Source organism: Diabrotica undecimpunctata, chromosome 4 (genome assembly GCF_040954645.1).
Source record: "Diabrotica undecimpunctata isolate CICGRU chromosome 4, icDiaUnde3, whole genome shotgun sequence".
Lineage (NCBI taxonomy): Eukaryota > Metazoa > Arthropoda > Insecta > Coleoptera > Chrysomelidae > Diabrotica > Diabrotica undecimpunctata.
In genome coordinates this window covers 27,715,697-27,742,511 of record NC_092806.1, presented here as the reverse complement: position 1 = coordinate 27,742,511, position 26,815 = coordinate 27,715,697, and the positions used below count along the sequence as shown (strand labels likewise).

General features: G+C 33.0%; 1 protein-coding gene across 1 annotated transcript in view; it reads right to left on the bottom strand.

Annotated features, from left to right (window-relative positions):
* The window catches only part of LOC140438180 (serine-enriched protein), a 35,799-nt gene extending 12,803 nt beyond the window's left edge, over positions 1-22,996 (bottom strand). Inside the window, exons 1-2 of the mRNA XM_072527891.1 lie at positions 22,753-22,996; positions 18,309-18,501 (exon numbers count right to left, since the gene is read on the bottom strand). Of these exons, the coding sequence (XP_072383992.1) occupies positions 18,309-18,490 (182 nt within the window). The 5' untranslated portion in view covers positions 18,491-18,501; positions 22,753-22,996. The remainder of the gene's footprint in view (positions 1-18,308; positions 18,502-22,752) is intronic.
* Between the last annotated feature and the right edge of the window lie 3,819 nt (positions 22,997-26,815).

Here is a 26,815-nt window from a genome sequence, read left to right as displayed (position 1 = left end):
CATAACGATAAATGGGACACTAGATCGAGAAATTGCCCACAGGATACAGGCTGGTTGGTTTAACTGGAAGCGAATGTGCGGGGTATTATGTGAACAGAAAATCGAGAAAGGGTTAAACCTTTGAAAGGAAAAATATTATATAAGCTTGTTATATAAAAAAAGTGAGTGAAAGATATATCTGCGTTGTTTTACGGCGGTAAAGTGTGGCATGTAAAAAAGGTCCAGGAAAAGCAGATGGAGGTAGCTGAAATAAAAGTATTACGGTGGATGTTGGGTACGACTAGAAGGGACAAGATCAGGAATAATGTGATTAAGGAAAAGCCGCGCTGACTACAGTCTCAAAAAAAGTTCAAGAACAAAGACTGCAATGGTTTGGTCACACCAGAAGTAGAAATGAGAACTATGTGAGATGAAGGATACAATTGTTGGAAGTTGTGGGAAAGAGAGGTGAAGAGGGGTGAATGGAAGAGGGGAAAGTTGAGGAGAAGATAGAATGACGGTTTGGCAGAGGACTTGAAAGAGAAAGGATTAAATGAAGAAGACACAATGGACAGAAATAAGCGGCGAAGAAGAATGAGGAACAACGATCACTAAAAAGGGAAAAGCTGAGGAAGAAGAAGATACTGGAAGATATATGATTAACAAAAACTATGTTTCGAATCAATTCATCTCGATTCTTTACCAATATCCTGTAACGTGATTAATAAAAGCAGCGGTTCTAATTTATGTAAATATATTCAGAGAGATAGATATAACCGTTATATGGGGTACCTCGAAATTAGCTTGTTCGTTACAATATTATCATCCTGAGGAAGATATTTCCAGGGTATTTCCAATGCAGCAATCTGCAGACATATTTTTCATTTTATTTAAAAATTCTCAATAATAATTCCACACTACGCTGTGACTGAAGAATCTCTTTAAATTAAAACTCTACAGAAAATTTTATACAACATTATTTGTAGCAAATTAAATTTTCTATACCTTTATTTGTATTACTTTTTATCGTAAAGTTGAAAATATAAAAGTAATAAACAAAAATAACTAAAAATTTTTAAACAATTTTCTTTTGGGCCTTATACCTTTTTTCTGGCAATTTTACTATAAAATAACATCAGAACAATATTATAGAGGGTTTTTCATAGAGTATTTTTTACCGCAAATTTGTTTAATTTCATTAATTTCTCTGGATTTTACAGCGCTTCGAAGTTGAGGGGTTCTTGAATATTCGCCATCTTGGAATAAGGGGTGCAAAGTGTTTTCGCACTATATCCCGTAAACTAGCAGCAGTACAAAAATTTTTTTTAACATTATTGGTAGAAAATTAAATTGTCTACAACTTTATTTCTATGAATTTTTATTGCAAAATGGAAAATAAAAAAGTTATTAACAAAAATAACTAAACATTTTTGAATAATTTTTTTTTGGACCTTATAACTTTTTTCTTGTCATCGTCATCATAAGTGGCTGGACAATCCGTTGCGGATTTTGGCCTGCTCTTGTCATTTTACAATAAAAAGACATCAGAGTAATATTATAGAGGGTTTTCAACGAATACTTTTCAAAAGAAATATATTTAATTTCATTAATTTATCTGCGTTTTACAGCACCTCAAAATTTACCGGGTTCTTGAATACTCATAAGAATGCGATAACAACGAACCATTAGGCTTAGTTTTTTGTTATATATTTTGCATATAATTTATTATTTTGTTAACATTCCTATGGTATTATTAGTTTATTATCGACCTTTTTCCCGACCACCTATGAGGTAGAGTCCGAAGGCGCGGTTTTTAAGTGGTATCCCCATTAGCCCTAATTCACTGACAATTTCCAGGCGAGATAATATTCAGCATAATTATATATTTAAAAAGTTGTTTTCCAGCTATTGTTTTTCATTTTCTTTGATGATCTAGGCTGCGATTCAGGATCTAATTCAGTATCGAAGGTGAATGTTTGCGAAAGAACGTAAGTTAGAATTGGCGTCATTGTGAGTAATTCATCTTCGAATTCTTCGAATAATTTTAATATTTACATGATATCACTGCAGGTTTCACCAGAGCAATTTAGGCACAGTGCAGAGCATTTGAGGCCTACTTGTCGGCAACCACACATACTTTAGTAGATAAGAATTTAATAGTCAAGAATAAAACTTAAAGGACAGCATAATTGATGCGACTTCACCCCTTTGAAATTTTTAAAAAATTGGACACTTTGAATACACACCATTGGACTGCTCCCTTCCTAATGCCGTAAGCAAGACAAGAATGTCAATGTCTTCTGCTACGACAGTCACAGAAACATAGGCTTGTAATGCAGCAAGGGCAGAACGATGATGACTGTATCTGCATCAGATTCTGTGTCACTAAAACCCACTTCCGATAGAGCAGTTTTGGGAAGGTCTGTTAAGTTTGTTTTGTTCTTATCATTACCAAGAAATTTATCTTGGAATAATATTGGTGCGGTGTTCTTATTTAATTTTAACTCTGCCCATTGGCGCTTTTTCGTGCGACGCAAGTGCACGAAAAACAAGTGAGGATTCATGATATTACTTCTTCTGCAATTAGTGTTAATATTGGCGTACCTCAAGGTAGTGTCTTGGGACCCCTTTTGTTGATATTGTATTTAAATGATATAAACTTGTTTGTTAATGTGATTTCTTCAATTTGTATGCAGATGACACCCTACTTGCATGTTTTGATTCAAACTTAGAAAAAGCTGTATCTAAAATGAATTCAGCATTGCAGTCTGTTAATAAATATTTAAAGATGAACAAACTAAAGTTAAATGTGTTAAAGACGAAGGCTATGATAATAACAACTAAATATAATACTCAAATATTGATATAAAAACTATTAATCTTCAAATTGACAATGATAAAATAGAAATCATCACAACAATTAAGTACCTTGGTTTTCAATTGGATAATTTATTGTCTTTTAATGACCATTTTAATTAACATATTAAAAAAGATTTGTAAAGAATTATACTTTTTTCAAGAATATCTAAAAATTTGTCAACTTCAACTAAAATTACAGTTTTTAATGCAATTATTCAACCTCACTTCGATTTTTGCTTATCGCTTATTTTTCTCTTCAATTTAAATCAATCGGCCCAGTTGCAAAAATTACAAAATCGTGGAATGAGAATCATTCTTCGTGGAAGCAGATATACACATATAGCAACAATGCTTTGCATGCTGCAGTGGGTTTTATTCAACAAAGGGTCTTTTACCTTACAATGGTGTTCATTTATACAATTTTAAATAATTTGGCCCCTGCTTACTTTTGTGAGTTTATTATGCGAAATTGTGATATTCACAATTACCCTACTCGAGGTAATTGCAATTTACACATTGTGAAAACGAAAAGAACGGCTTCAAGAAACTCTTTGTTGTATAACGGTTTTGATCTTTTTAATAAGCTTCCTCAAACAGTTAAAAGTTGTTCATCTGTACAAATGCTTAAAAACAAATTAATGGACCATATTAAAAGCACCAATAGTTAGGTAGCTGTTTTGTAGTCATGTTTTATGTTATATATTATTGTTTTATATTTTTAATAAGTGTACTATAGTTTAAGTGTAATTGTTATTTTTATCTTATGTATTAATGTTATAAATTGATTACTTTTGTATGTATTAGGGCTTTCCCTATTTTTGAATAAATAAACCTCTTTTACTAATATGATTAGTGACTATTAGAAAGTTTAACCCGTCTAAAAGAAATAATTTTTTGATTATATGTAGACATATTTGAAAAAAAATATTTAGTTAGTAACATTTATTTCATAAACAAATTGAATATCTAGCGTCACATTTTATTATTTCAATGATTTCCCTCGCGCGCCTGCTTTTACGATTATAAGTCAAAGCTAAACCGAATTGTGGGAAAATTTTTAAAAATTTTCTATTAATTATATGAGAAATTGTTTTGGATACAAAAATATTATTTTAGTTTTAATTAACCTATACGCCAATCCTTTCTAAGGTAGCTAATTACAAATTCTAAATATCAAAGTGGCATTCTGGCGGAAACACTTTCCGTCTACGCATCGTAGATGCGACAAGATCATCGTCAAGTAATTGAAAAAGTGATATACCGAAGCGATGCAACAAACAAAAGATTCCAGTCGATCCCTCGCCCCGGCAGCTCATCTTTGATCACGACATCAAAGCCCAGTTTTATGAGACATTGTCTTTAAGTCTATTACTCTCCTTTAGAATTTCCTATAATGATGCTAATGATAAGACCCTTCTACTTTTTAATGACGCTTGTTTGGGATGATAATTAAAGATGTCTTTTAACAATTACACTTTGATCTCGTATGCTCATAAGGAGAAAGCCACCGTGGGATGCGAATGGATACTAGTGAGTGTACCTGACGGATTATAGAGTGACTCTTTACGACTGTTTCTTTGTTGTGGAGATATACAAAGAATATATTAAGTAGTCTCGAGAGAGTTTTACTTACTTCATGTAATAAACTCGATGAAATAAATCAAGAAACTACTTCAATTGTTATTGATGCAAAAAATAAATGGTGAAACTCTTATTAAAACTTATATTCAAATTTGCTAATTTTCATAGATACTAACAAGCAGTGGCGGCTCGTGGCTTGAGAGACAAGGTCGGCAAGGTATTTTTTGTCTCCTCAGATAGGTATACCGTCTAATAAAGACTTAAGTAAATCATCATAGGAGATTTTTTGTTTTCTTGTTTTTTGTTTTTTTTTGTTTTTTCCTATAAATTTAGAACCTAAACATGTTTATAAATTAACTCAAGTCTACTTTTTTTTATAAGTAGCAAAATGGGTTATAACGTCATCGTAAAATTTATTAGAGTTTTGGAGAGATTTTAAAAGTTTTTTTTCTATTGACATTTGAGACAAGCTTGACATTCTCTCTTGTTTCATGGTATTTCGACAATAAGTTTTGATTCTTTTAAGGCAAGAGAAATCTCGTTCATTTGAGGCAGACGTTGGTGGTAATGAGAGAATTAATGACAATAATTTATTAATTGCAGTATATAAAATTATACATATCTTGTAACTTATCCCATCTTCCGAAAATATTTGGATCAGCATATAAAACTTTTAATTCATTTTCTAATTTTATTTTATTAAAGAATGATGGATAATTTTTAATTAACCTGTCTAATAAATATCTTGGAAATTCTTTGGCGTAACTTTTAAATTTTGAATCGTCAAAGAGGTCAAAAATTTGCAAATCTTCAAAATTCGAAAAACGAGTATCTATTTGCATAATAATAGTATCCAAAATTTCAAAATATACTCGTTTTTCGATATCTGTTTCTGTGTCATGCCTTTGTCTTTTTTTTTGGGGGTTCGGAAATATCAAGCGAGTTCAAAACTTCACTGCGTATATACTGGAAATTACTATCATTACGAAAATCTCTGAGATTTTGCACCAGTCTTGTTATTCTATTTTTGGAATGAATAATGTCAGTTAACTGATTTTGAACAACATTGAATATCAAATCAGTTTGGGTAAACACTTTCTTAAAAATATTTAAAAGTATGTTAAAAGAATAATCATTTAATAAAGTTTTCTAACCGATTGCTTCACGGATCGAGATATCATCACTTTGAAAATCGTCGCATTCAATAATAAAATCAAAAACTTCCAAAAGCTGTTCACGAAAATCTGCTACAGTGAAAACTAACCGAGATTTAAAATTCCATCGCGTCTGACAAACTGTTGGCATTTTTTTCGAAACAAACCGTTCTAAAACATTAGTCCGTTTAGGTGAGCTTGAGAAAAATGAAGCAAATCCGCTTAAACTGCCAAAAAAAAGACGACATTCTTTAATTTTTTTACATGTATCCTGCAAAACTAAATTCATTCTATGCGCATGACAGTGAGTAAATAAAGCTTGCGGTGCAATAGTTTTAACTTTTGCCTGGAGACCATTTAATTCACCAGACATCACGACAGCGCCGTCATAAGTTTGCCCTACCAATTTATTTTTGATATCAAAAAATTTTAATCTGTCCTTTAAGACACCAAAAATATATTCTGCCTTATGGCTTTTACTCACGTCTGTAAAACCTAAAAACCTCTCATAGATATTACCACGTAACGCGTATCGAACAACAATTGATAATTGTGAATGACATGATATGTCGGTAGTTTCATCTACTTCTAGTGAAAAGCAAATGGTTTCCTGAATCTCAGATTCAATAAGTTACTCAAAATGTAACTAATTGATTCTATTAATTCATTCTGGATTGTTTTAGATACACCGCTAAATGTCTTCGAATCAGAAAGTAAATTAGAAAATTCCAAATCGTATTTCTTAAACATTTTTATTAGTTCTCTATAATTACCTTGATTTAACGATCCGATTAATCGTGTCCCCTAAAAGATAATTCCTGACAACTTAAAAAAATTACAATATCAATTAAACGACGTAAAACTGCGTGATTATTTTTTACAATTTCTTTATGTTTAATAGCATTTTCACGTTGGGCATTATCTAATGAAACATAGATATTTTGTTTTCCAAATAAATCTAATTTAATCTGGCTGTAAGTATGATCTTTCGAAATATCATGTTTATGTAAAGCCCTAAATAATTCCTTTAAATTATCGTAACCAGATTCACACCACGGATTTTGATGTTTGCCCCTATTTGTCGAAAATAAAATGCAAGGCCAACAGAAAAGTTTGTTTTTTATTTCACTCCCGGTAAGCCATGAGTACTTGCTGTACCAATTATCTGAAAATTATCTATTACTTCCCTTACCCGCACTAATATTTATAAGCCGGGACATTTTAGGCAAAGGACGCCCCTTATTTTTAATAACAATTTGTTCTTCGTATGGAATAGATGAAAACCCATTATGCAAAATATAATTTAGAATATCAGACTTATCAATACTTACAGTTTCTCCCATGGCTTGCATTTTTTAGGTTAATTTACCTGAATTTGTTTACACTTTAATTTAAAAAAAACTTCTACTATGTCAAACCCTTTAACCTTTAACTATTTACGGCAGACGTAACGTATCACAGTATTACTTTAGAAAATAAAAATAAATCACATAAAGAAAGGCTAGTTCGTGCACTGAATATCACTTCACTTTACTACTTACGTTCTTATATGAAATAACATTTCATCCCGCGCTCGCAATGTACAGTTCGCGACCAATCACCAATCTAAATGAAGCATCGGCAAATTTAATTTTGCCGTACTTGGTAATTAAGTTCATATGGAAAGAAATGTATATTTGGTTGCTAATCAACTAATATTCCGTTGATTTTTACAAGTAAATCGTCAAGGTTGGGATGGGCTCGCCGAAAACGCAAAACGTGCCTTTTTAAGAATCCACAGGCGGATGGATGTCTCCGATATCGGATCATCAATTCGAAAAGTGTCTACGCAGGGATCACTTAACGCTAAGATTGGACGAATTCTTTTAAAAACCATGAATAAAATTTAGTCTGGTCGAATTCTTTTAAAAACCATGAATAAAATTTAGTCTTTATTATCTCATTATCTCACAGATATCTTTTTATTTCACAAAAACAAATGACATCAACTGATTACCTGCCACAATTAATTATTAAACTACTGATTAAATTAAATATTAAAAAAATCTATAATATCTATAAAGGTGTGGGTCGGCACTGCCGACTCTGCCGACCCTGACCGGCCGCCACTGCTAACAAGCAGTTTACGTACAGTATTTTTTATGAGTTCGGCATGTTTTGCAATACAACTTTTAAAACGTAAGAGGTATATAAAGAAGTATAAAAAATAAACAAGTTTTCACAGTATTTTCATATTTATAGTTGACATGTTTCACCACACTTTGCTTGGATGTTAAAACAAAATAAACTTAAAAAAATAATTATAAGTGAAGCGTTTATTTGAAAAAAAACACTTGTCCAAAAATTAAAATTTTGTCAAATCAAGGAAAACTGATCAGCTTCAATTTATTTCAAATCTTACTTTTACTAAGATATTCATTGGAAAGGATGTGGATATCAAAATAATTGTACAAGTTGATTTCATATTTTTATCGATATTTTAAACAAAAATCGGTAGAAACTTAGCAACATATATGGGAAAATGAACAAAAGTATATATAATCCTCGCAGAAATAACAAAAAATTATATGATATCTATTCGCACCACTGCTATTATCATCGCTAAATAGTTCTACGAGTGGAGTATGGACCTTGGTTTCTCCGGATTCTGGTTCTATATAGATTAAGATAAAATTCTTTATTAAGAGGATTCTTGAAATATTTAGTTGACTTATTTTATTTTTCGCTTTATTTGGTATCAGAGTTATTTATTTTGGTGTTGTTTTTCCAGTAATGGTGTGGAACGTCCATGGGCCTTGTTAACTTTGACTTATTAAAATTGGCCCAGGATACTTCACAGATACTCGGTACATTCATGCTGGTTTCAACGAACCTTTTGGTTTTGGATTCTTTAAAAATAAATCCCTAAAATTTTCGTCCATAAGAAAACAGTCAGTTTTCCCCCCAGCATTAACCACTTTAAATAGAGAAGGTTTAGACCTTGACTGTCGAAGAGGATCATCCCATTCTTCTGGAACATCAACAACTACTTTTTTTGCACGAGAAATGATACTAAAGTCACTATGGCAAGGTAGGTATGAATGTCCTCGTATTGGGTATACGTGTGTTATCTCTGATGCTAATTTCAGTACATGCACCAGGATAAAAAGCGGATAAAGATATTTAATCCATTTTACCGAATATATGAACTTTTAGATAATGAAATATCATGGAAGTTACTTTATTTTGACCACGATTACCTATTTCTTCGTAATATGTATATGGACATCATTACCTCCGATGTCGTGTACACCAAATATATACATAGTACCAAAGTTGTCCCAAAAGAAGAAGCAGTTTTAAAGAAAATAAAAAATGTGTCTCAAATGATCAAAGAAACTTCTAGAAAAAATGATAATACATTTGAAAATGTCTCGCAAATGATTGAAGAAACTTCTAGAAAAAATGATGAAAGATTCGATGAAACGTCTCAAATTATTAAAGACGTAGCTGGACAAAACGACGAGAAACTCGAAAATGTGTCTAGAAGATTCGACGAGAAATTTGAAAATGTTTCTCAAATGATGGAAGAAACTTCTAGAACGAACAATGAGAAATTTAAAGAAGTTTCTAAAACATTCGATAAAGTAGAAGAGAAGATCAAACAGTTAGAGAGCATGATAACCAATACAAAAGTGCTACCACCAGTTAATACAATAGTTTTAGATCCGGTAATGAAAAAAGAATCACCTAGAGACGAAACGACACACCATATGCGATTCAAATTGCCACAATTTGATGGAAAGTCTTCTTGGTTCATATACCTTAGACAATTTAAAGTAATTGCGACAGCCAATCATTGGACAGAACAAGAAAAAGCTGTTTTCTTGACTGCTGCTTTACGAGGTGATGCTGCGGATATCCTAAGATCAATTCCTAAGGGTCACGAAAAATGTTACCAGACCTTGTTCACTCGACTAGACAAACGTTACGGAGATGCCCATCTACAACAAGTATACAAGGCGCAACTAAGAAGTAGAATTCAACGAGCAAGTGATAATTTGCAAGAGTATGAAGCAGATGTTGCTCGTATAGTGCGGTTGGCTTATCCGAAGGTACCAGACAACATTTTGGAAGAAATTGCTGTAGATACCTTCGTCAATGGGTTAAAAGAAAGTGAATTACAGAAAGCTTTACGACTAGCAAGACTGAAAGTTCTAGATGAAGCGCTCGCTATTGCATTGGAACATGAAACAGCTAGTCAAACTTCACGGAGCTATCGAGTAAGAACCATTGAAGAAGGCGACAAACCAAACGATGAACGTCTGGAAGAAATGGTACGAAAAGTAGTTTGTAACACGATGCCGAAGAGACGCAAGCCCAGATGTTGGAATTGTGGTGACGTAGGTCACATTCGCCGTAATTGCAAGAAAACAATACAACAGTCGGAAAACTAGAACGGGTCGACACCAAGGGGCAACTGCCGACCTCGAGAAACACAGCCCCCATAGTAACTGTTAACATTACGTTCTCTGGTGGAATTCATAGCTTGTACATCGAGGGTCGTATCAATAATAAATGTAGATCGTTTTGGTAGATACAGGTGCAATAAGAACTATTGCACGTCCAGAAGTAGTACGAGGCCATCTTAAATTATCGCCTGCAACAGTAAAGCTTAGAACAGCAACTGGTAAGATAATTAATACATATGGCGAGGCTAATATGTCAGTATCCATTGGCCAGACTACAGTGAAACATAGAGTATTAATTGCAGAGATCTCCGACGAGTTCATATTGGGGATAAATTTACTAAGAAAAGTTGGGGCTGTATTGAACGTCAAAATGGAGTTCTCGAGATCAGTGGTGAAGAGTTGCCGTTTCATGAAGACAAAGAAGATGTTATCAGCTTAATAACTACTTGTGACGTAACAATACCCGGTAATAGTGAGAACATTTTGATGACCAGACCTGATGGTTACTGTTGCGAGGGAAGTTTAAGATGTGAACAATGCCGAGTTCCTAACGGCAAAAGCTTAGGTGAGAATTTGAGATGTCGTTCCTGTAAGAGTTATGCATTTAAAGGGAACTGCTATTAAGTTAAGTAAAAGAACTTTGATCGCACAGTGTGTTCTCGTGGCTTCGATTTGTTCTATGAATACTTATGAGAAACCATCGGAATCTAAGTATCTAAAGTAGCTTGTTGAGATGGTGATTAAAACATGCCAAGATCTTGATGATGAACGAACTAAAAAAGTGAAGTCTATGCTGATAGAATTTCAAGATGTTTTTGCTATTGATAAGAAGGATAAGGGCAAAACAAGCATAGTAAAGCATAAAATTAATACCGGAGATACTCAGCCAATCAGACAACAACCTAGACGACTTCCATTTGCGAAAAAAGATGAAGCCGAAGACATCATCAAAGATATGAACAAACAAGGGGTAATTGAACCATCAAACAGTCCATGGACATCACCAGTAGTGCTAGTAAAGAAGAAAGATGGTTCAACGCGTTTTTGTATTAACTACCGACAGCTCAATGCGGTAACTAAAAAAGATAGTTATGCTTTGCCCAGAATAGACGAAACTTTGGATACACTTTCTGGTTCTCGTTGGTTCTCCACACTCGATCTGAAAAGTGGATATTGGCAAGTAGACATGGAGCTAGCTGATCGGGAAAAAACCGCATTCTCGATAGGATCAGGGCTTTGACAGTTCACAGTTATGCATGATGGTTTATTTGGATGATGTAATTGTGGTTGGAAGATCCTTCGATGAACATGCCAACAATCTGAAAGAAGCCTTTCAACGATTTCTGGCAGTGAAGTGAAGTACATGGGACATATTGTAGCAAGTAATGGTGTAACAGCTGATCCTGAAAAACTTGCAGCAATTAAAGATTGGCTAGTACCAAGAAATAAACACGAAATTAGAAGTTTTCTTGGTCCATGTACATATTACCGACATTTTGTCAAACAATTTGCCAACATCTCCAAGCAACAAAGTTGACAGAAGAAGGTAAAGAATATACATGGAGCGAAGAGTGTCAAAAAGCTTTCGAATAATTACAAATGGCTCTGATCAGTGCACTGATTTTAAACTACCCTAGACAGGAAGGAAAATTTGTGTTGGACACCGATGCCAGCAACAGTGCAATAGGAGCTGTTCTTTCCCAAATCCAAGATGAACAGCCTCAACAGCTAAAAGACATGTTAAAGAACGGATTAAGAATTTAGAACCTGATTGTGAAATAAACAGGTACAGAAATAAAATTTTGAGAGGAGAGAACAGAAAGGGCAAAAATAGGGGAACCAAGAAAGATAGATCGTCTTAGAATGAATGTTAGTTCTGGTTGTAAAAGCTTAGAAACAGTGAATTTTTGAAACAAGTTACTAATTTAATTAAGTACAAAAAAGTGTGAGTGAAATTTATTGTTCTACGGGGCCCTTGATATATTGGAGATAGATGAGCCCCCAAATACACTGTAAGTTATTTGACGTGGCTCGAAGTTTTATGATCCTGAAGTTGGCCTGAAGGACACAAACGATTGTGGGTTTCGTTTTGGTATATTTCGAACAAATTTTGAAAGAAAAATTATTTCTTTGCATACTTATTACATTACTAAAGTCTTCGATTTGGTTAGAAAGTCAGTTTTCCGTGTAAAAGTATACATTTTTTTAATAAGGAAACCATTACTAATAGTTTATTGTAGACGATTGAACATTTATTATTATTATTTAAATGATAATCAAAAATAGTGTCATTAAGTAGTTTTTGCTCTGATCAGACAATTATTAGGAATACATTTTTTTTGTCTTTCCACATGTCAATAATTTTTTTTTTGATATTTAAGTTTTTTATTTCCAATTGGCTTATATATATATATATATATATATATATATATATATATATATATATATATATATATATATAAACAAACAACACAGTTTGTTAGGGCTGCAGTCAGTAGGTTTGGCCGGGATGTTATAGAAACACTCTTTTGACTTTTGGTCGAGCTTTCGGAATTCTTTTACTTCTTCAAGACACTGTAATTAGAAGAAAGTGTAAATATTTACAACATATCTCAAATTGTCATTACAACTTACTAGTCGTTGAGATTATTTGTGTAAAGCTACGACACTCAACATTAAAAACACACATATAAAATATAACATGTAAAATAATGGACAAAATACATTTTAAAATTTAGTTGGAAAGTTAAAATTTTGTTAGTGACATCTTTATATAAATATAATATCTATCATAAAACATATCGTCGTTCATCGTTTACTTATCTACAAAACGTGAATATTAAAAGCAACAACGAGAAAACGTTCAAATGCCCATTCCAATAGAACGGCATACACTTTTGTACATTATGTCATATACAGAGCTCAGAATATCCGTCTCAAAATATCTGATGTGTCAATAATTGCGCGTAATGAAAAGATTCATTTCCTGATGACGGCAGAGTTCGACTTTCGTAACCGGAAAAGAAACGTTTCAAGTCAGACCAATAATGGAAGAGAGAAAATCTACTCTCGAATAATCAATTTTTATAGTACAAGTAATGTACTGGAGCCAGGGCCGCCGCTAAGGTATTTGCCGCCCGTGTGCAACTTAATATTTGCCATACATACATTTGCTTAAGACATACATACTATTATTTAAAGAAATGTGCAGAAGATGCATAATATAACAATAATAATTTGTAAACAGATAAATATTTACTTGAACATTTAGACTAACCTCCATGATCCAACGTCCATATATTATCCTAATGTATATCCTAATATCCTATCCTAATATCCTAATTTAATAACCATGATCCAACGTCCAGAATATGTATACCCTAATATCCTAATTTAAACGTCCATTTAATTAAAATAAACCGTGAATAGAAACATAAACACATAAAAAAACTAAAAACGCACTTTTCGGGCTTTCGTCTCGAAAAACTTTTTGACAATATCTTTAATGTTCAAGGTCGCACACACTTCATGTTCTATAGATAACATTGCAGAAAGCAGAAACACATCTTACTATAATTGTTATTTGTTCTACGTGCGCCCCAATGTTTTTTCTCCATTTCATATAATTTGTGATGAGCAGAGTCAACTGTTAATCCTTTTTTTAATGTTGTAGATAGTTCAAACAGTTTTTGAGAATATTTTCTATGAGTTGCACCGGATTCATGTCTTTTTAAAATAATAGCTAAATGTTGCCAGTCCCTTACCCCATTAATTCCACTAAGTAATTGTCGCCTGCGTCCATCACAACAAAATAGTTTACAAGATGCACAAAAAAGACTATTTAGTGATAATGAGTAAAGTAACCACGGGCGATGAATTTGGTCTTGATTAGGTAATGTGCGATAATAATAAATTTCTGAAAATTTCCTATTATTTGTATCTCTGGGGAAGTTAATTTTTGTAATTTGCTGAGGAAAATTTTCAACAAGAAATTGAACTTCACTTGGATTCATATTTGCAGGCCATTTTCCAGGATCATCTAAAACCAAGTATATGCTGGAGCTTCCTACACTGCAATCCAGATTAACTGGAACATTAATTGTTCTGTCTTGGTTGGTGTTTTCAGGTTCAGGCGTTTCAGCATCAGCACTCCCATTATCGCTATTATTGTCATCAAATCATCCGTCTATATCCGCAGGAATATTCAATTGTTTCGTACTTTTTTCTATGGTTTGGACTTTGCTCGAATTTGAAGGTCCTAAATTTATATCCGAGTCTTCTATATTTTCATGTATGTTTTTCATCAAAAATGATTTTTTCTCCTTAGTTTTTGCTTCTTTTATTTTTCTATATTAAAAACCTGAAAGTCGTTTTCTTTTTCTTTCGGACATTTTGAAATTATCACTTAAGAACGAAGCCGGGCGAATTTAACAAAATAAATCCAAAAACACTGCAAATAAGTTGTCCAAATAATGTTTCTCCAAATAATATGTAGCCGTAATGCGTATACGAATAAAATTGCTCTGATCTCGACGTTACTTCGAAATACAGTACCTACTGTGCAAAAGAAACGGGTTCACTACTATATTTTACAAACAAAATCGTTTATTAAAAGCGTGTCTAAATTCATAAGACATAATAACCCATCTATAAACATAACCATAGGAACAATATTATAACAGAAACTTTACAACCACTTGCCTAAATTCTTGTAAAGTATCTACGTGTGAAATCTCAAAAAATAACTGAAGTCCAAAAGCCGCCAGCCGCTTTGAATTAAAAAGTATTCCGAAACTGTACATACAGTTCATACAATAAATAATATTTTCTGACATTTTTTTTAGATTAGGATGAAAAAAAGAAGTATACATGATAAATGAAACGCATTTAAGTATTATCACGTACTGAATAATTATTATTGTTTGGATTATTAGAGTTCACAGAATGAATTATCTGAATCATTATTATTTAATTATTTGAATTTATTTTCGTTTTAAAAAAGTATTATCATCAGTGGACTGCTTTTGGCCGCCCCTATTGTTGGCCGCCCGTGTGCGATGCACACTTGGCACACATGGTAGCGGCGGCCCTGACTGGAGCATCGTCGATACTTAAAATAGTCTGGGTGGGTTTACCAATTATTATTATTGTGTATATAATAATATGATATGTAACATGAATTTTGTAATTTCACACAGTAAATCTAGGACTTACTAAAAAATTTGACCTTATTGATAAACCTTGTCCCATTCTAGAGAGATATGCTGATTTTTGATATCTTTTATTAGAACGACTTGTGTTTGGTCTGAAAATAAGCCTAAGTTTTCACAATAATCTTTTCACTTGAACCAAATCTCTTTCCCTTGAACATTTTTTTGAGATCTTGAAATATACTGTAGTTCGCAGTAGGTTAGATCTGAAAAATACGGTGGGTGAAGAAGCAATTGAAATACAATTAATTTACTTTTGCCAATGTTGCGACCTGCATGTGACACTACCTTGATGCATTTTTCGTGTGATAGAGCAAGTTTTCCTTCTTTAATCATGGCCTTCACAATTTCTTCCTCCTTTGCTATTAATGTTTTTTATTTCTCAAGGCAATTAATGATAAAAATACCTTGCGTATTCCAAAATACGAAAGACAAAAAGTTGATAGCTAATGTTTGCATCTTCGGTCCCTTTAACGACTTTAAAATCTATCCAATCTGTGTTGTCTACTCAACTAACCGCCGATTTGATTTCTGTGTGAAGTGGTGGATTCACGTTTCATGGAATTATCACGATAGTATAGCAACGCTGCCAATGACAAATGTTCATACAAAATGGTGAAAACACTTCCTTCTGATATGTTAAACTACTCTATTATCTCATGCAACTTCCATTTATGGTCGATCAAAACAATTTTATAAAGTGTTTTTGTGTGGTGTGGAAACAGTAGTTTACTAAGCCCATTATTATTTAATATCATTACGGAGGAGGTAATAATGTAATTATGAAAAGCAAAAGTATATAAAATGGGGAATGCGATGTGAAAATATTGTGTTATGCAGACGATTCTATCCTGTTAGCAGAGGAAGAAAACGATTTTTAGGTTCTTAAAATCGTTTGAACGCTAAAGGGAAAAGTCTGAATATTATATTCAAACCAATACATTTGAATATAAAATGCTGTATGTTTGCTATTAATAATTAAGCTGTAAATATTGTGGTGTTTACATCAGTACATCAGTTATTAAATCAACGCATCAAGATATTCCTTCTGTGTTGTGCTCTAGGATCCCAGATAGCAGCAGCAACATCTATGCGATTGGTTGTCTAGGAACGTTCAGCCACTTCCCGTCGATGCCAAATTTGACCAATAGAACACAAATTAATTACTAAATTTACTTTTCAGTTCAGTGAATAGAGTATAATACGAATACCTGAAGACAATTCTTGACGAGACCTAAAAATGACTGTTTGGAAATTAGTGAAAATTGAAGAGGCACTTGTCGATTAAGAATAATGGAGAAATAGTCATTGCTTTGCTTGTAGAGTATTTTTTCCATCAGGTAGCAATGTTTTTGGAATTCAGATACATTGTTTTAAAAATTTTACGACTAGCTTCACTTGTGCCAATTTAGCTTCTAGCAATAACCAAATTAAGCTCAAATTTTGACAGGAGACGTTTGAAGGTTGATACTTTCCATAAATGGATTTGCATAAACGGTATGGATTTGAAATCACTCATCTATAAGTCAGATCGGTGAGATATTAAGTGATGTGGTATTTAAAAAGAATATTAATAAATAAAACAAAGTAGTCAGGATACGGGCAACAATACATTGCCTTATAGGGCAGTCCTTACAGTAGGTAACCTGGTCTATACAGAGAAATGCAAGCCGGTGTGGGGTAATAATGCACTTTTATTGTATTGGTGGTGTGTTGGCTAAATCATGAAGGATATGATGCTGATAGAAAAGACATTCAGGCATCAAATGTCCGAAAAATTTTTCAGGCCATATTATTGAAAATAACGTCTCCAATGTAATAAAAATTATACTGACATAATGGCATCTCCTGAGGTAAAATGTTCCGGAAACAAACTGAGCCTCCGGATTTTCGGTTTTGGACTATTTCAGGGGGAACCATAGACATATAATACCAATGATAGACTGAGCGCTACAATACAAGCCCGTTCTCCCAGTGCGACAGAGAAAACTGACGCAAAGAAGTCCCTGCATCTCTTTCTAATGGGTCGGGTTTATCGACCACGTGACCTTAATGACCAATAAACCCGGCCCATTAGAAGGAGATGCAGGGACTGCTTTGCGTGAGTTTTATCTGTTGCACTAAGGGAATGCGTCTATTGCAGCGCTCTGGTATATTTTTGTGGGGGGACACCATTACGGGTTAGAAAAATTCTGATAGGGTCTTGGAATCTTAGAAGTCTTACAGGTAATAGGTGAAGGATACAAACTGTAGTATGTAGGGAAAAGTAACACTAGGAATTGAGTAAGTATAATTGCTGATAGTGAAATGAAAGATAACATAATAGAAGTTGTAAGAACGAGTGATAGACTAATGTAAGTAAAATTTGAACTTGATAAAGAAGTATTTTGTGTGTGTATGCTCCTTAAACATAGCTAGGTCAGAATACAATAAAAGCTTTCCAGGATCAATTAGGAGACGTACTGAGTGATACTCCATCAGAGGAGGAGGGAAGTTATAATAGGAGGTGATTTTAATGCACATACGGGCCAATCCAAACCATGATAAGAAGCCTTTGGAAGACTAGCTTTTGGAACTAGAAATGAAGCTGGAGATGATATGTTTATTTAGCAACAGCATTAAATATGACGATTGGGCTGCAAGGTACTAGTTAGTAGTAAGTTGCTTGTGCTGGACATCGAAATAAAAAGATAAACTAAACCAAAGTATCGTAGAGGACTAGACAAAAACAAGTGGTGGATGTTAAAAGATGAGAAAGGTCTACTCAGGACACGAATAGCCGAAAAAATGTGTTAAAACATGAAAGGAAGGGCTAATACAGTTTGGAGAAAGATGGCCAGTATTATCAGATATGCTGCTATTAAAATACTTGACAAAACATCAGAAAAGAAGTTTGAGAATAAAAAGACCTGAGGGTGGTCAAACGAAGTTCCAGAAAAAATAAAATAGAGAAAATTATCTAAACAATGGCAGGAAAATAGGTCTGACATATATTTTCAAAACTATATTTTCATCAAAAGAACTATGTGTGAGTAAAATATTGAAGCAAAAATAGGCATTTTAAGAAACTATACCTTGCCATTAAGATTACTCGATGAGCCAGTACTCTTTCTTCGTCCCTTCCAAGCACAAACGCAATATCTGCGGAATCAGTGTCTTCTGACAGTCTTTGAAGATCATCGAGCAGTCGTGGTACTCCAGCCAGGGCTTTGTCTGCTGGAAGACCTGTTCCTAAGCCTCCTATTCTTGAGCCCATCTTTCTTCTGTCTGTAAAAATATTAATGTTAATGTTAATTCTAAAAGACCTTAACAACAAAAAAATTAACAGAACAGCAACACAATCGAAAAATATAACGTATAATTATTTATTATTATTAATGGACTGAGTTGACAAAAACTCTGTACCAGAAGAAAGTAGAAGAAATAAAAAAGTATTCAGAAACATCAAATATGGATACTGAATGAGATGAGATGAATACTGGGCCAATTTATAAAACATTGATATGACAGTTAAGAAAGCACTATGAAAATAAAAGGTAAAAAGAAAAGAAAAACCTAATAACCATGGATCAGACAAGAAGTGAATCGAAAATGCAAACAAAAACGAGAAGCATATATAAAATTTAGAATTATTAGGAACACAGAAAGCAAATTAAAAGCAAATGAAGGACACCTACTGTCCAGAGAAGCAAATATGGAGAACAAAAAGGAATCAACAAATGAAGTTAATCAGTTGTATAGACAGAATATGTAACAGACTTATTTAAATGGGATGAACGCAAAGCACAAGTTAATTTCGAATATTCAATGAAATTAAGACGTACAGTTTAACATGAAAGTGAATAAATTACTAAGTTAAAAACAGTTAAAAACACATAGTCACCCTGACCAGATAAAATATCCAATGAACTGTTAAAATATGGACTTGTAGCGTAAGAGAAATAGAGAAATCATAAAATTATTGCAAAAGGTCCTTGAACATAATAGAATCCCAAGTTGCTAGCCCAAGCTCATGGTTAAGAAAGAAGATAAGTAAACTTCTTCCAATTATAAAAGCTCAAGTCTTTGAACACCAAAGTGACAACTAACAAATGGTATATAAATAATCATTTGTTTTTCGACTGTCTTCGATAAAATAAGGAAAAACAACAAAAAAAGTCGCATCATATGTGTCATCTTTGATCACATGAATATTAACTCCAGTACAGCACGTCAACGTCAAATAGGTGATTATTTAAAGAAGAAAAACATCGAGTTAAAATGTCATTGCCCGTATTTCTTCGATTTATCGCCTAACGATTTTTTCTTGTTTCCCACTGTTAAAAAAAAAGATACCTAAATCATTCTCATCACCTCAAAAGTCTGTTACAGTCTTTCAAAGTCAGGTTTCTGTGATCTTCAGAATAGAGAAAATATCCTTTTTGTAAAGATTTGAAAGGAACCGTTATATTATGCGACAAATATTAAAAATATCTACATTGAATATAATAGACCAGCATTCCGGTGTTTCGTAGACTTACGGAAAATTTTGATATAATTCAGCTGAAATGTGTTATGGAATTATTGTGCAACAGTCTAATTCCACAAAATTTAATAAGAACAATTGAAGATATTTATAGAAACAATACTGAAAGAATTATAAGGGGGAGATTTAATTCAACATACTACAACATGTTAGTATTAGTAATTAACGTTTACGCTCCAACAAAAAAAAGTAATGGAGAAGGGAAGAAAGATTTCTATGAGCAACTCCAAGCGACATGCGACAATGTGAATGGTAAATACAAATTAATATATAAAAATAGTAATTGGAGACATGAACCTAAAAGTATTAGTCTATTGAAATGTTGCCTAAGCGTGCATTTCTTAGGGGACACCATTTTATTTTTTTTAATAATAATAATGATTTTTTTGATGTATTGGGGGGATTGAAGTATAAGCTTAAGTTCAAGTTGGGTTGCCACCCTTGTTCCCCGGCCGCCATCTTGGAAAAAGGTATATTAGCGCTGTATCTCGTAAACTACCAACCCTATAAACAATTGTATTGGAAAATATTCGTAGCAAATTAAATTGTCTAAAACTTAATTTTATTACTTTTAATCGTAAAATGGAAAATAAAAGAGTTATAAATAAAACTAACTAAAAATTATGGAACAAATTTTCTTTTAGGCCTTATAACATTTTTTCTGGTAATTTTACAATAAAATGACATCAGAGCAATATCATAGAAGGTTTTTCATAGAATAATTTTCACAAGATATTTGTTTAATTTAATTAATTTATCTGGTTTTTACCCTTTTCATTAATTTAATTTGCTACAAATAATCTTTTATAGCATTTTCTGCAGGATTGTTAATTTACGAGATATAGCGCGAAAACTTGTTGCCCCCTTTTTCCAAGATGGAACTTGAACTTAAGCTTATAATAACCACCCCCATACATCAAAAAAATAAAATTGCGTCCTCTCAAAAATGTTGTCTCAATGCAACTTTTCAATGGACTGTATAGGAACGAACGAATTTGGAGAAAGAAATAATAATGGAAGTCAACTGATACAGTTTTGTAAACAACACGAGATTATAATAGGTGTATATAATGTTCAAGCACAAAAAGATACACAAGGAAACGTGGAGATCTGAAGAATGAAGATACAGAAATCAAATCGACCATGTACTGATCCAGTCAAAATGGAAAAGCTAGTTACAAGATGTTAGGAGCCTATAAGAGGCAGATATGGAATCAGATCACATGCTAGTCAGGGCCAAAATAAAGATGAAATTAGCCAGAGACAAAAACCGGAAGGTGAAGAGAAGAAGATACAACGTCTAAGCTCTTAAATAAAAATCGAATTCACAGATAGACTGAAAATAAACAGCAGCTCCTCAAAATGAGAAAACAGTGAAGGAAATATAGAAGAGCTTTAAGGACATAATGTCAAAAACTGCAAATAAAATGATTGGGATAAAAAAAGAGAAAACAGAAGAGGATAAAAAAGAGACACATTATAACTAATAGAAGAAAGAAAGAAAATCAAAGAAGAAATGTTAAAAGGGAGCAACCGAAGAGGAAAAAGCACTGGAAAGAAAATACAAAAAAATAGCAGATAAAAAGCAAGTCAGAAAAAATAAAAAAAATTACGTAAGTGAATTGATAAACTTTGATAGAATATGAAATAATACAAAGATGTTACGAATATTTCGAAGAAATATACTCCAAACACGTGACAACACCAGACACAGATGAAGAAAATGAAATACAAGAGTTAAACATTAGCACACATGAAATTACGAAAGAAGAAATATGAAATACACTGAAACAGCTAAAATATAATCATTAAGATACCAACGAGGAGCTACCGAAGGAATGGCACGAGGGTGTAATCATTAATATACCAAAAAAGAACGATCTAACTAGATGTGGGAATTGGCGAGCAATAACACTGCAAAACACCCACACACCAAAATTGTGTCTAAGATCATGTTGAAAAGACTGAAACCAGAGTTAGGCAAGAAACTAAGAAGCAACCAAGCAGGCTTTCGCGCTAAACGCTCCACTATCAACCACATTTGTACTCTACGAATTATCTTAGAACAAGCTAGTGAATAGCAAAGAAATATAATTATAATGTTTATTGACTTCGAAAAGGCCTTCGAAGGATTCTCAAACTACATGGACTACCGATGAAATACATTAACCTGATTAGATTATTCTACAAGGGAGACAGAGCCAGACTAGAACATGCGGAAGATACTGAAGAAGATAGAGCTACACAAATTGAAGTTAAACAAGGATGTATACTGTTCCCGACAGTATTCCTAATCATAACGGAATGGATCATGGAGAAAGTAAGGGATAAAAAATATGTGGAACTTGCACAACCAGTTGGAGAGCGTGAAGTTCATAGACGATATTTGTCAACAGTGTACTTTTTTACCATATTTCTCAGGATTATTGGTCGACTTAAAAAACGCCTGTGTTACTGTTAAGACTACAAGATATCAAAGACGGAACAGGCAATTAGCCTATTAAGAAGAATGAAGAAACAGAAGAAGTTTTGCGTGTCAATATCTACAGGAGTTCTTGATTGTTTTAATTTTTAACTAGTACGCACATCATATAGTTTTGGATACAGTTGTTGCCAGATACCAGAAGTTTCCGTAATTAATGTAGAACATATGACGACCTACATAACAATGCGTATGCACCATTTTTCAAGTTTACATGGGGCGACATAATATAAGAACCGTTTTGAAGTGTCTGAAGACTGGATTTTTTGTTCTTTTTTTTTTCGTACTAGTTTATTAAATGTGTAACATTTTTTATTTATCTTTTATTCATTTCGCTTGTAACTAAGCTTTTTCTTTTGTATAAAGTTCTAATTATTACATAGTAATTCCAAATATTATCAGTCATCAACAAAACACCGCAGATTAACAGATAATTCTCTCCTACTACAATATTATTCAGATCATGTTTATTGATATACATACACAAAGCAGTAATGCATATTGAACGTACCAATCAAAATTCATCACCGCACACTGATACTACGTACGACATATTACATATTCCGAACTTTAAGACATTTCCTGTACACAAACACCTGTTGTCACACAAATAACGCACTTACACTGTAGAAAAGTATTTTAAATCAGTTTACTGGTAACGACAATGTGGGATGCTGCCGATACAGTTAAATCTTTACCCAACCGACCAGGTAGAAGCTTTGTTTTAATTGTGGTTCCGATCTTGCTGTTCAGTTTAGTTTTCAGGTAGATTCCGTGAGGTGGTTTTTGTAAAATGAGCGGAGGACTGTAACGAATGGTTCTGTGGGTACCAAAACAAGTCTTGTTGTCTCAAAACCGGCATTCTTCAGTTTAGTGCCCTCGCGAAGACTACGTTGCCAAATCTGGTTTCTTCCTATACGTATTACATGAGTCATCGAGATTGAAAGAAAAACGTTAGTTGTTTGTTGTGGTTATGTAATTTAAAAAAGAATTAGATCAGTATGCTTAGGCTTAGATCACGTAGATTTAATATTAAAAATGGATCTTAGTTTGTCAAAAGTATACGAGATAAAGTGAGATGACAGTTAACCAGTTTTTAAAGTAGATTGTCGAAAATTTGGTCATTCTTTGGGAAATGGCTAATAAAGGAAATAATAAATTAAAAATTTTGCAATGAAATGCTTAATCAGCAGTTTATATTAAGTTAAGTTTATTAAAATGTTTAGATGAACATCAAATATAATCAGATATAATATAGCTTTATTCTTCGAAACTTGGTTTAAGTCTGACAGACAGATTTCTTTTCGTGGTTATAATATTGTACCTACGTAAATATAGAGATGACATTTACGCCCGTGTAGCAATTATATTTATTTTCTCGTTAGTAGTTATTTTCTAATAAATAAAAGGTTTCGTAATGCGGTTACTTCAATAAAAACCTATCCTGGAGCAGATATCAACTCCGACCATAACTTATTGCTTGCTGAACTGAAGGTAAGGATGAAAAAAACTCGAAAGTCGGGCGTTATAAGAACGATGGACATACAAAAACTTAAACAAAGCAACATAAAACAACAAATGCAAGAAGAAATAAACACCAAAATTAACGACATTGCAACACATAATAGAAAAGATATACAGATTGAACGAATTTAAAACGGAACATACGAAATCAATGTATTTCGGCTCAACTCCGCTCTAGGTGGTTGGCCAACAAAAGGTTGTCAAATAATTATATTATAAAAATCCAATACTTCAGCGAGCTACTGGATTCGGAACTCATTCAAGAACAAGTCAAAACTCCACCCAAATAGGTTGCCTAGAATCACTGAAAAACTAGACTTAAAAAGCAGTTATTATGCTGTCAATCCACTTATCGCTTCCTTATAGTCCAAGAGATAGGGCCGAATTTATAATGTTAACTATTAAATATTTTTGGTATAACAAATAGTAATTTTACTTATTTTTTATTACAATAAAAAGGTTTTTAAATTTACATTGCATAAATAATGATTGTTCAGATATAAGAAAAATTTGATTTATTATTACATTAATAATCAAATACAAAATATATTATTTCTATTTATCAATAGGTAAAATTCAAATTGTAGAATTCCTTTAACATTTTATAAATAATTATTAATAAAAATCAATTTAATAGTGGAATTATCAATTTTTTAAGTTTTGAAATTTACTTTGTAGATATTTTTAATATTTTTTTGACGTGACAACGTCTTAAATTAGGTTGTGGCTCGGAGTCATTCATGAAAAAGTGTAACGCCTGCTCACGTCTGTTACAGTGAGTCACCGAACGAGAGAGAGGCCCGCCGGACCGGCGAATGCCTTGCGTCTCTCTCCCACTCAAACATGATCGGTCCGCTGCGCGCGCAGCACTAGAGAATTAGGCGCGTTGAATCGGTGCGTGCTTCCGTGCTTGTGTCTCTGTCTTTCTCGAGCGTTCTTGGCGTTCAAGACACATTACAGCAGAAACACTTCCTTTCATTTCATATTTCTCCTATCATCGTCCTATCCTCAACAAAATCACTCAAATAGAAATTAGTTAAGTTTAAGTTTACATGTACAATGTTTTAGTAAACAAAATATATTTCTATAGTTAAAATTTGTGCAATTCTTATTTTCATTCAATTCCTTGTTCCTATTGTGCAATTTAATAATATTCATATCAATAAATATTCTACCGAGAAAAAGACGTTGTCACGTAAAATCTTCGCCCGTAAAACCGACTTTACAGGCAACCGATTTTTTTTTAACTTTCAAGTTGATTGAATTTTTTTTCATTAGTTAATTATAATTTTACAAATTCTGTTTGGACATTAATTTTGCATCATTATTATTTTAAAATATTAAAATAATGATGATGCGCGTTCATTTAGATCAGTAATTCTAGACGCATGCGCTAAATGTAATAAGTATCAAGATGCTTTTATTCAACTTCGATTTGACTGACTTCGATTGTAATGAAGTTTTTGAAACCTTAGTCACTTATATGGAACAGGACTGACGAGAACAATTCCAAAAAGAAAAGTAAACGATGTCAGATTTTTACTATTTAACCGGCAGTATAAGTTGCATGATGTGAACGAGCCTTAAAAAAAAACTAAAAAATTTCGATGCTTCAAGCTTACCACCATGTCAAGATGAATTACACCAACATCTACTGCGAGCTCATTATATTTCAAATATTTGGACAAATGCTCATAAAAAAGTACCAACAGAATTGATTGTTGAAGAACATGGTTGGGAGTTTGAAGATGAAACATATAAATTCAAATGGTTTAGTGGACCTCAGATGCCAGAATCAGTTCGAGAAGTAGTGATTGAAAATGAAGCAGATAATGAATGTGATATTATTGAAAGTAAAAGTGACGAAGATTATGAATGTGATAACATCAATGAGAGTGAGAAAAATGACGAAGTTTTTCTAAATTTTTTTTTTCTTATCGGAAAAATCGTTTGAAAATTTTTGGAAAAAAATCATGGTATAACTTACAGAAAATTGAAAGGATTCTACAAATTAGATTTTACCTCAAAAAATTACGAAAATTTTCATTTACGGAAATTTTTTTGGAAAATTTTGAGGAAAACTCTACTTGACGCTTCTCAGAATAGTAACAGCAGTGAGCATACAAATTTTCAAATCAATCGGTATAAAAATATCATAATAAAATCAGTTTGAAAATTGTTACCGAGACCTAAAATGCGCAGGCAAGTGGTACATTTGACCCCGTTTTGTGGCTCTCTGTACCAACCCAGCTGTCCGCCCTTTTGGATTTAGAGTTTTTAGGGGCTAAATAATAAGCCATGAAAATGGCGGACATATTACTTATCGTTAATTTTTCCCCAAAAAATTGCAACTTCACCCCTGTCCGCCACCCCTTACGTATCCACTCTCGCGTCCGCCTTTTGGGATTTCGTCTAGTTATACCAAGATCTTACTCTGGGCAAATTTTCAGCCATATTATCGATCGTTAATTTTTCCGAAAAAAATTTCAACTTCATCCCTGTATAGCCACCCCCTGTACCACGAGGGACGTCCGCCTGTAAGGCAAAGTCTTAACCCAGATACAATGAATATATTCCAATAGAGAAATGTCATATTACTGATCAGTTCAAAATTTCGGCTCTATCTCTCCGACTATTAGGCAAACTCCTCTTTCCTTTAAAGGAGACAGATAGTTGAACGATATTTTATACAATGTCTATCACCGGGTATGTATTTATTTTTGTCCAAGTTTTATATTGGTCCACTATTTCAAATGCAGTTCAAACAGACATATATTAAATTGTATGTTCCGTTTTAAATTGGTTCAATCTGTAGATACAATGTGGAACGAGATCAAAGATGTATTAGTAACAACAACAATAAACAACATCAAACAAGAAAGACAAATAAAACAACCATGGATGACACATCAGAGTTTAGAGCTTATGGAGCAAAGAAGAAAGTTTAAGAATAAAGACGCAGAAAAGTACAAGGAACACCACAAAAAGGTACTTAAAGAAATAACATTAGCAAAAGAATCCTGGCTGTTAGAGAAATGCTTAGAAATAGA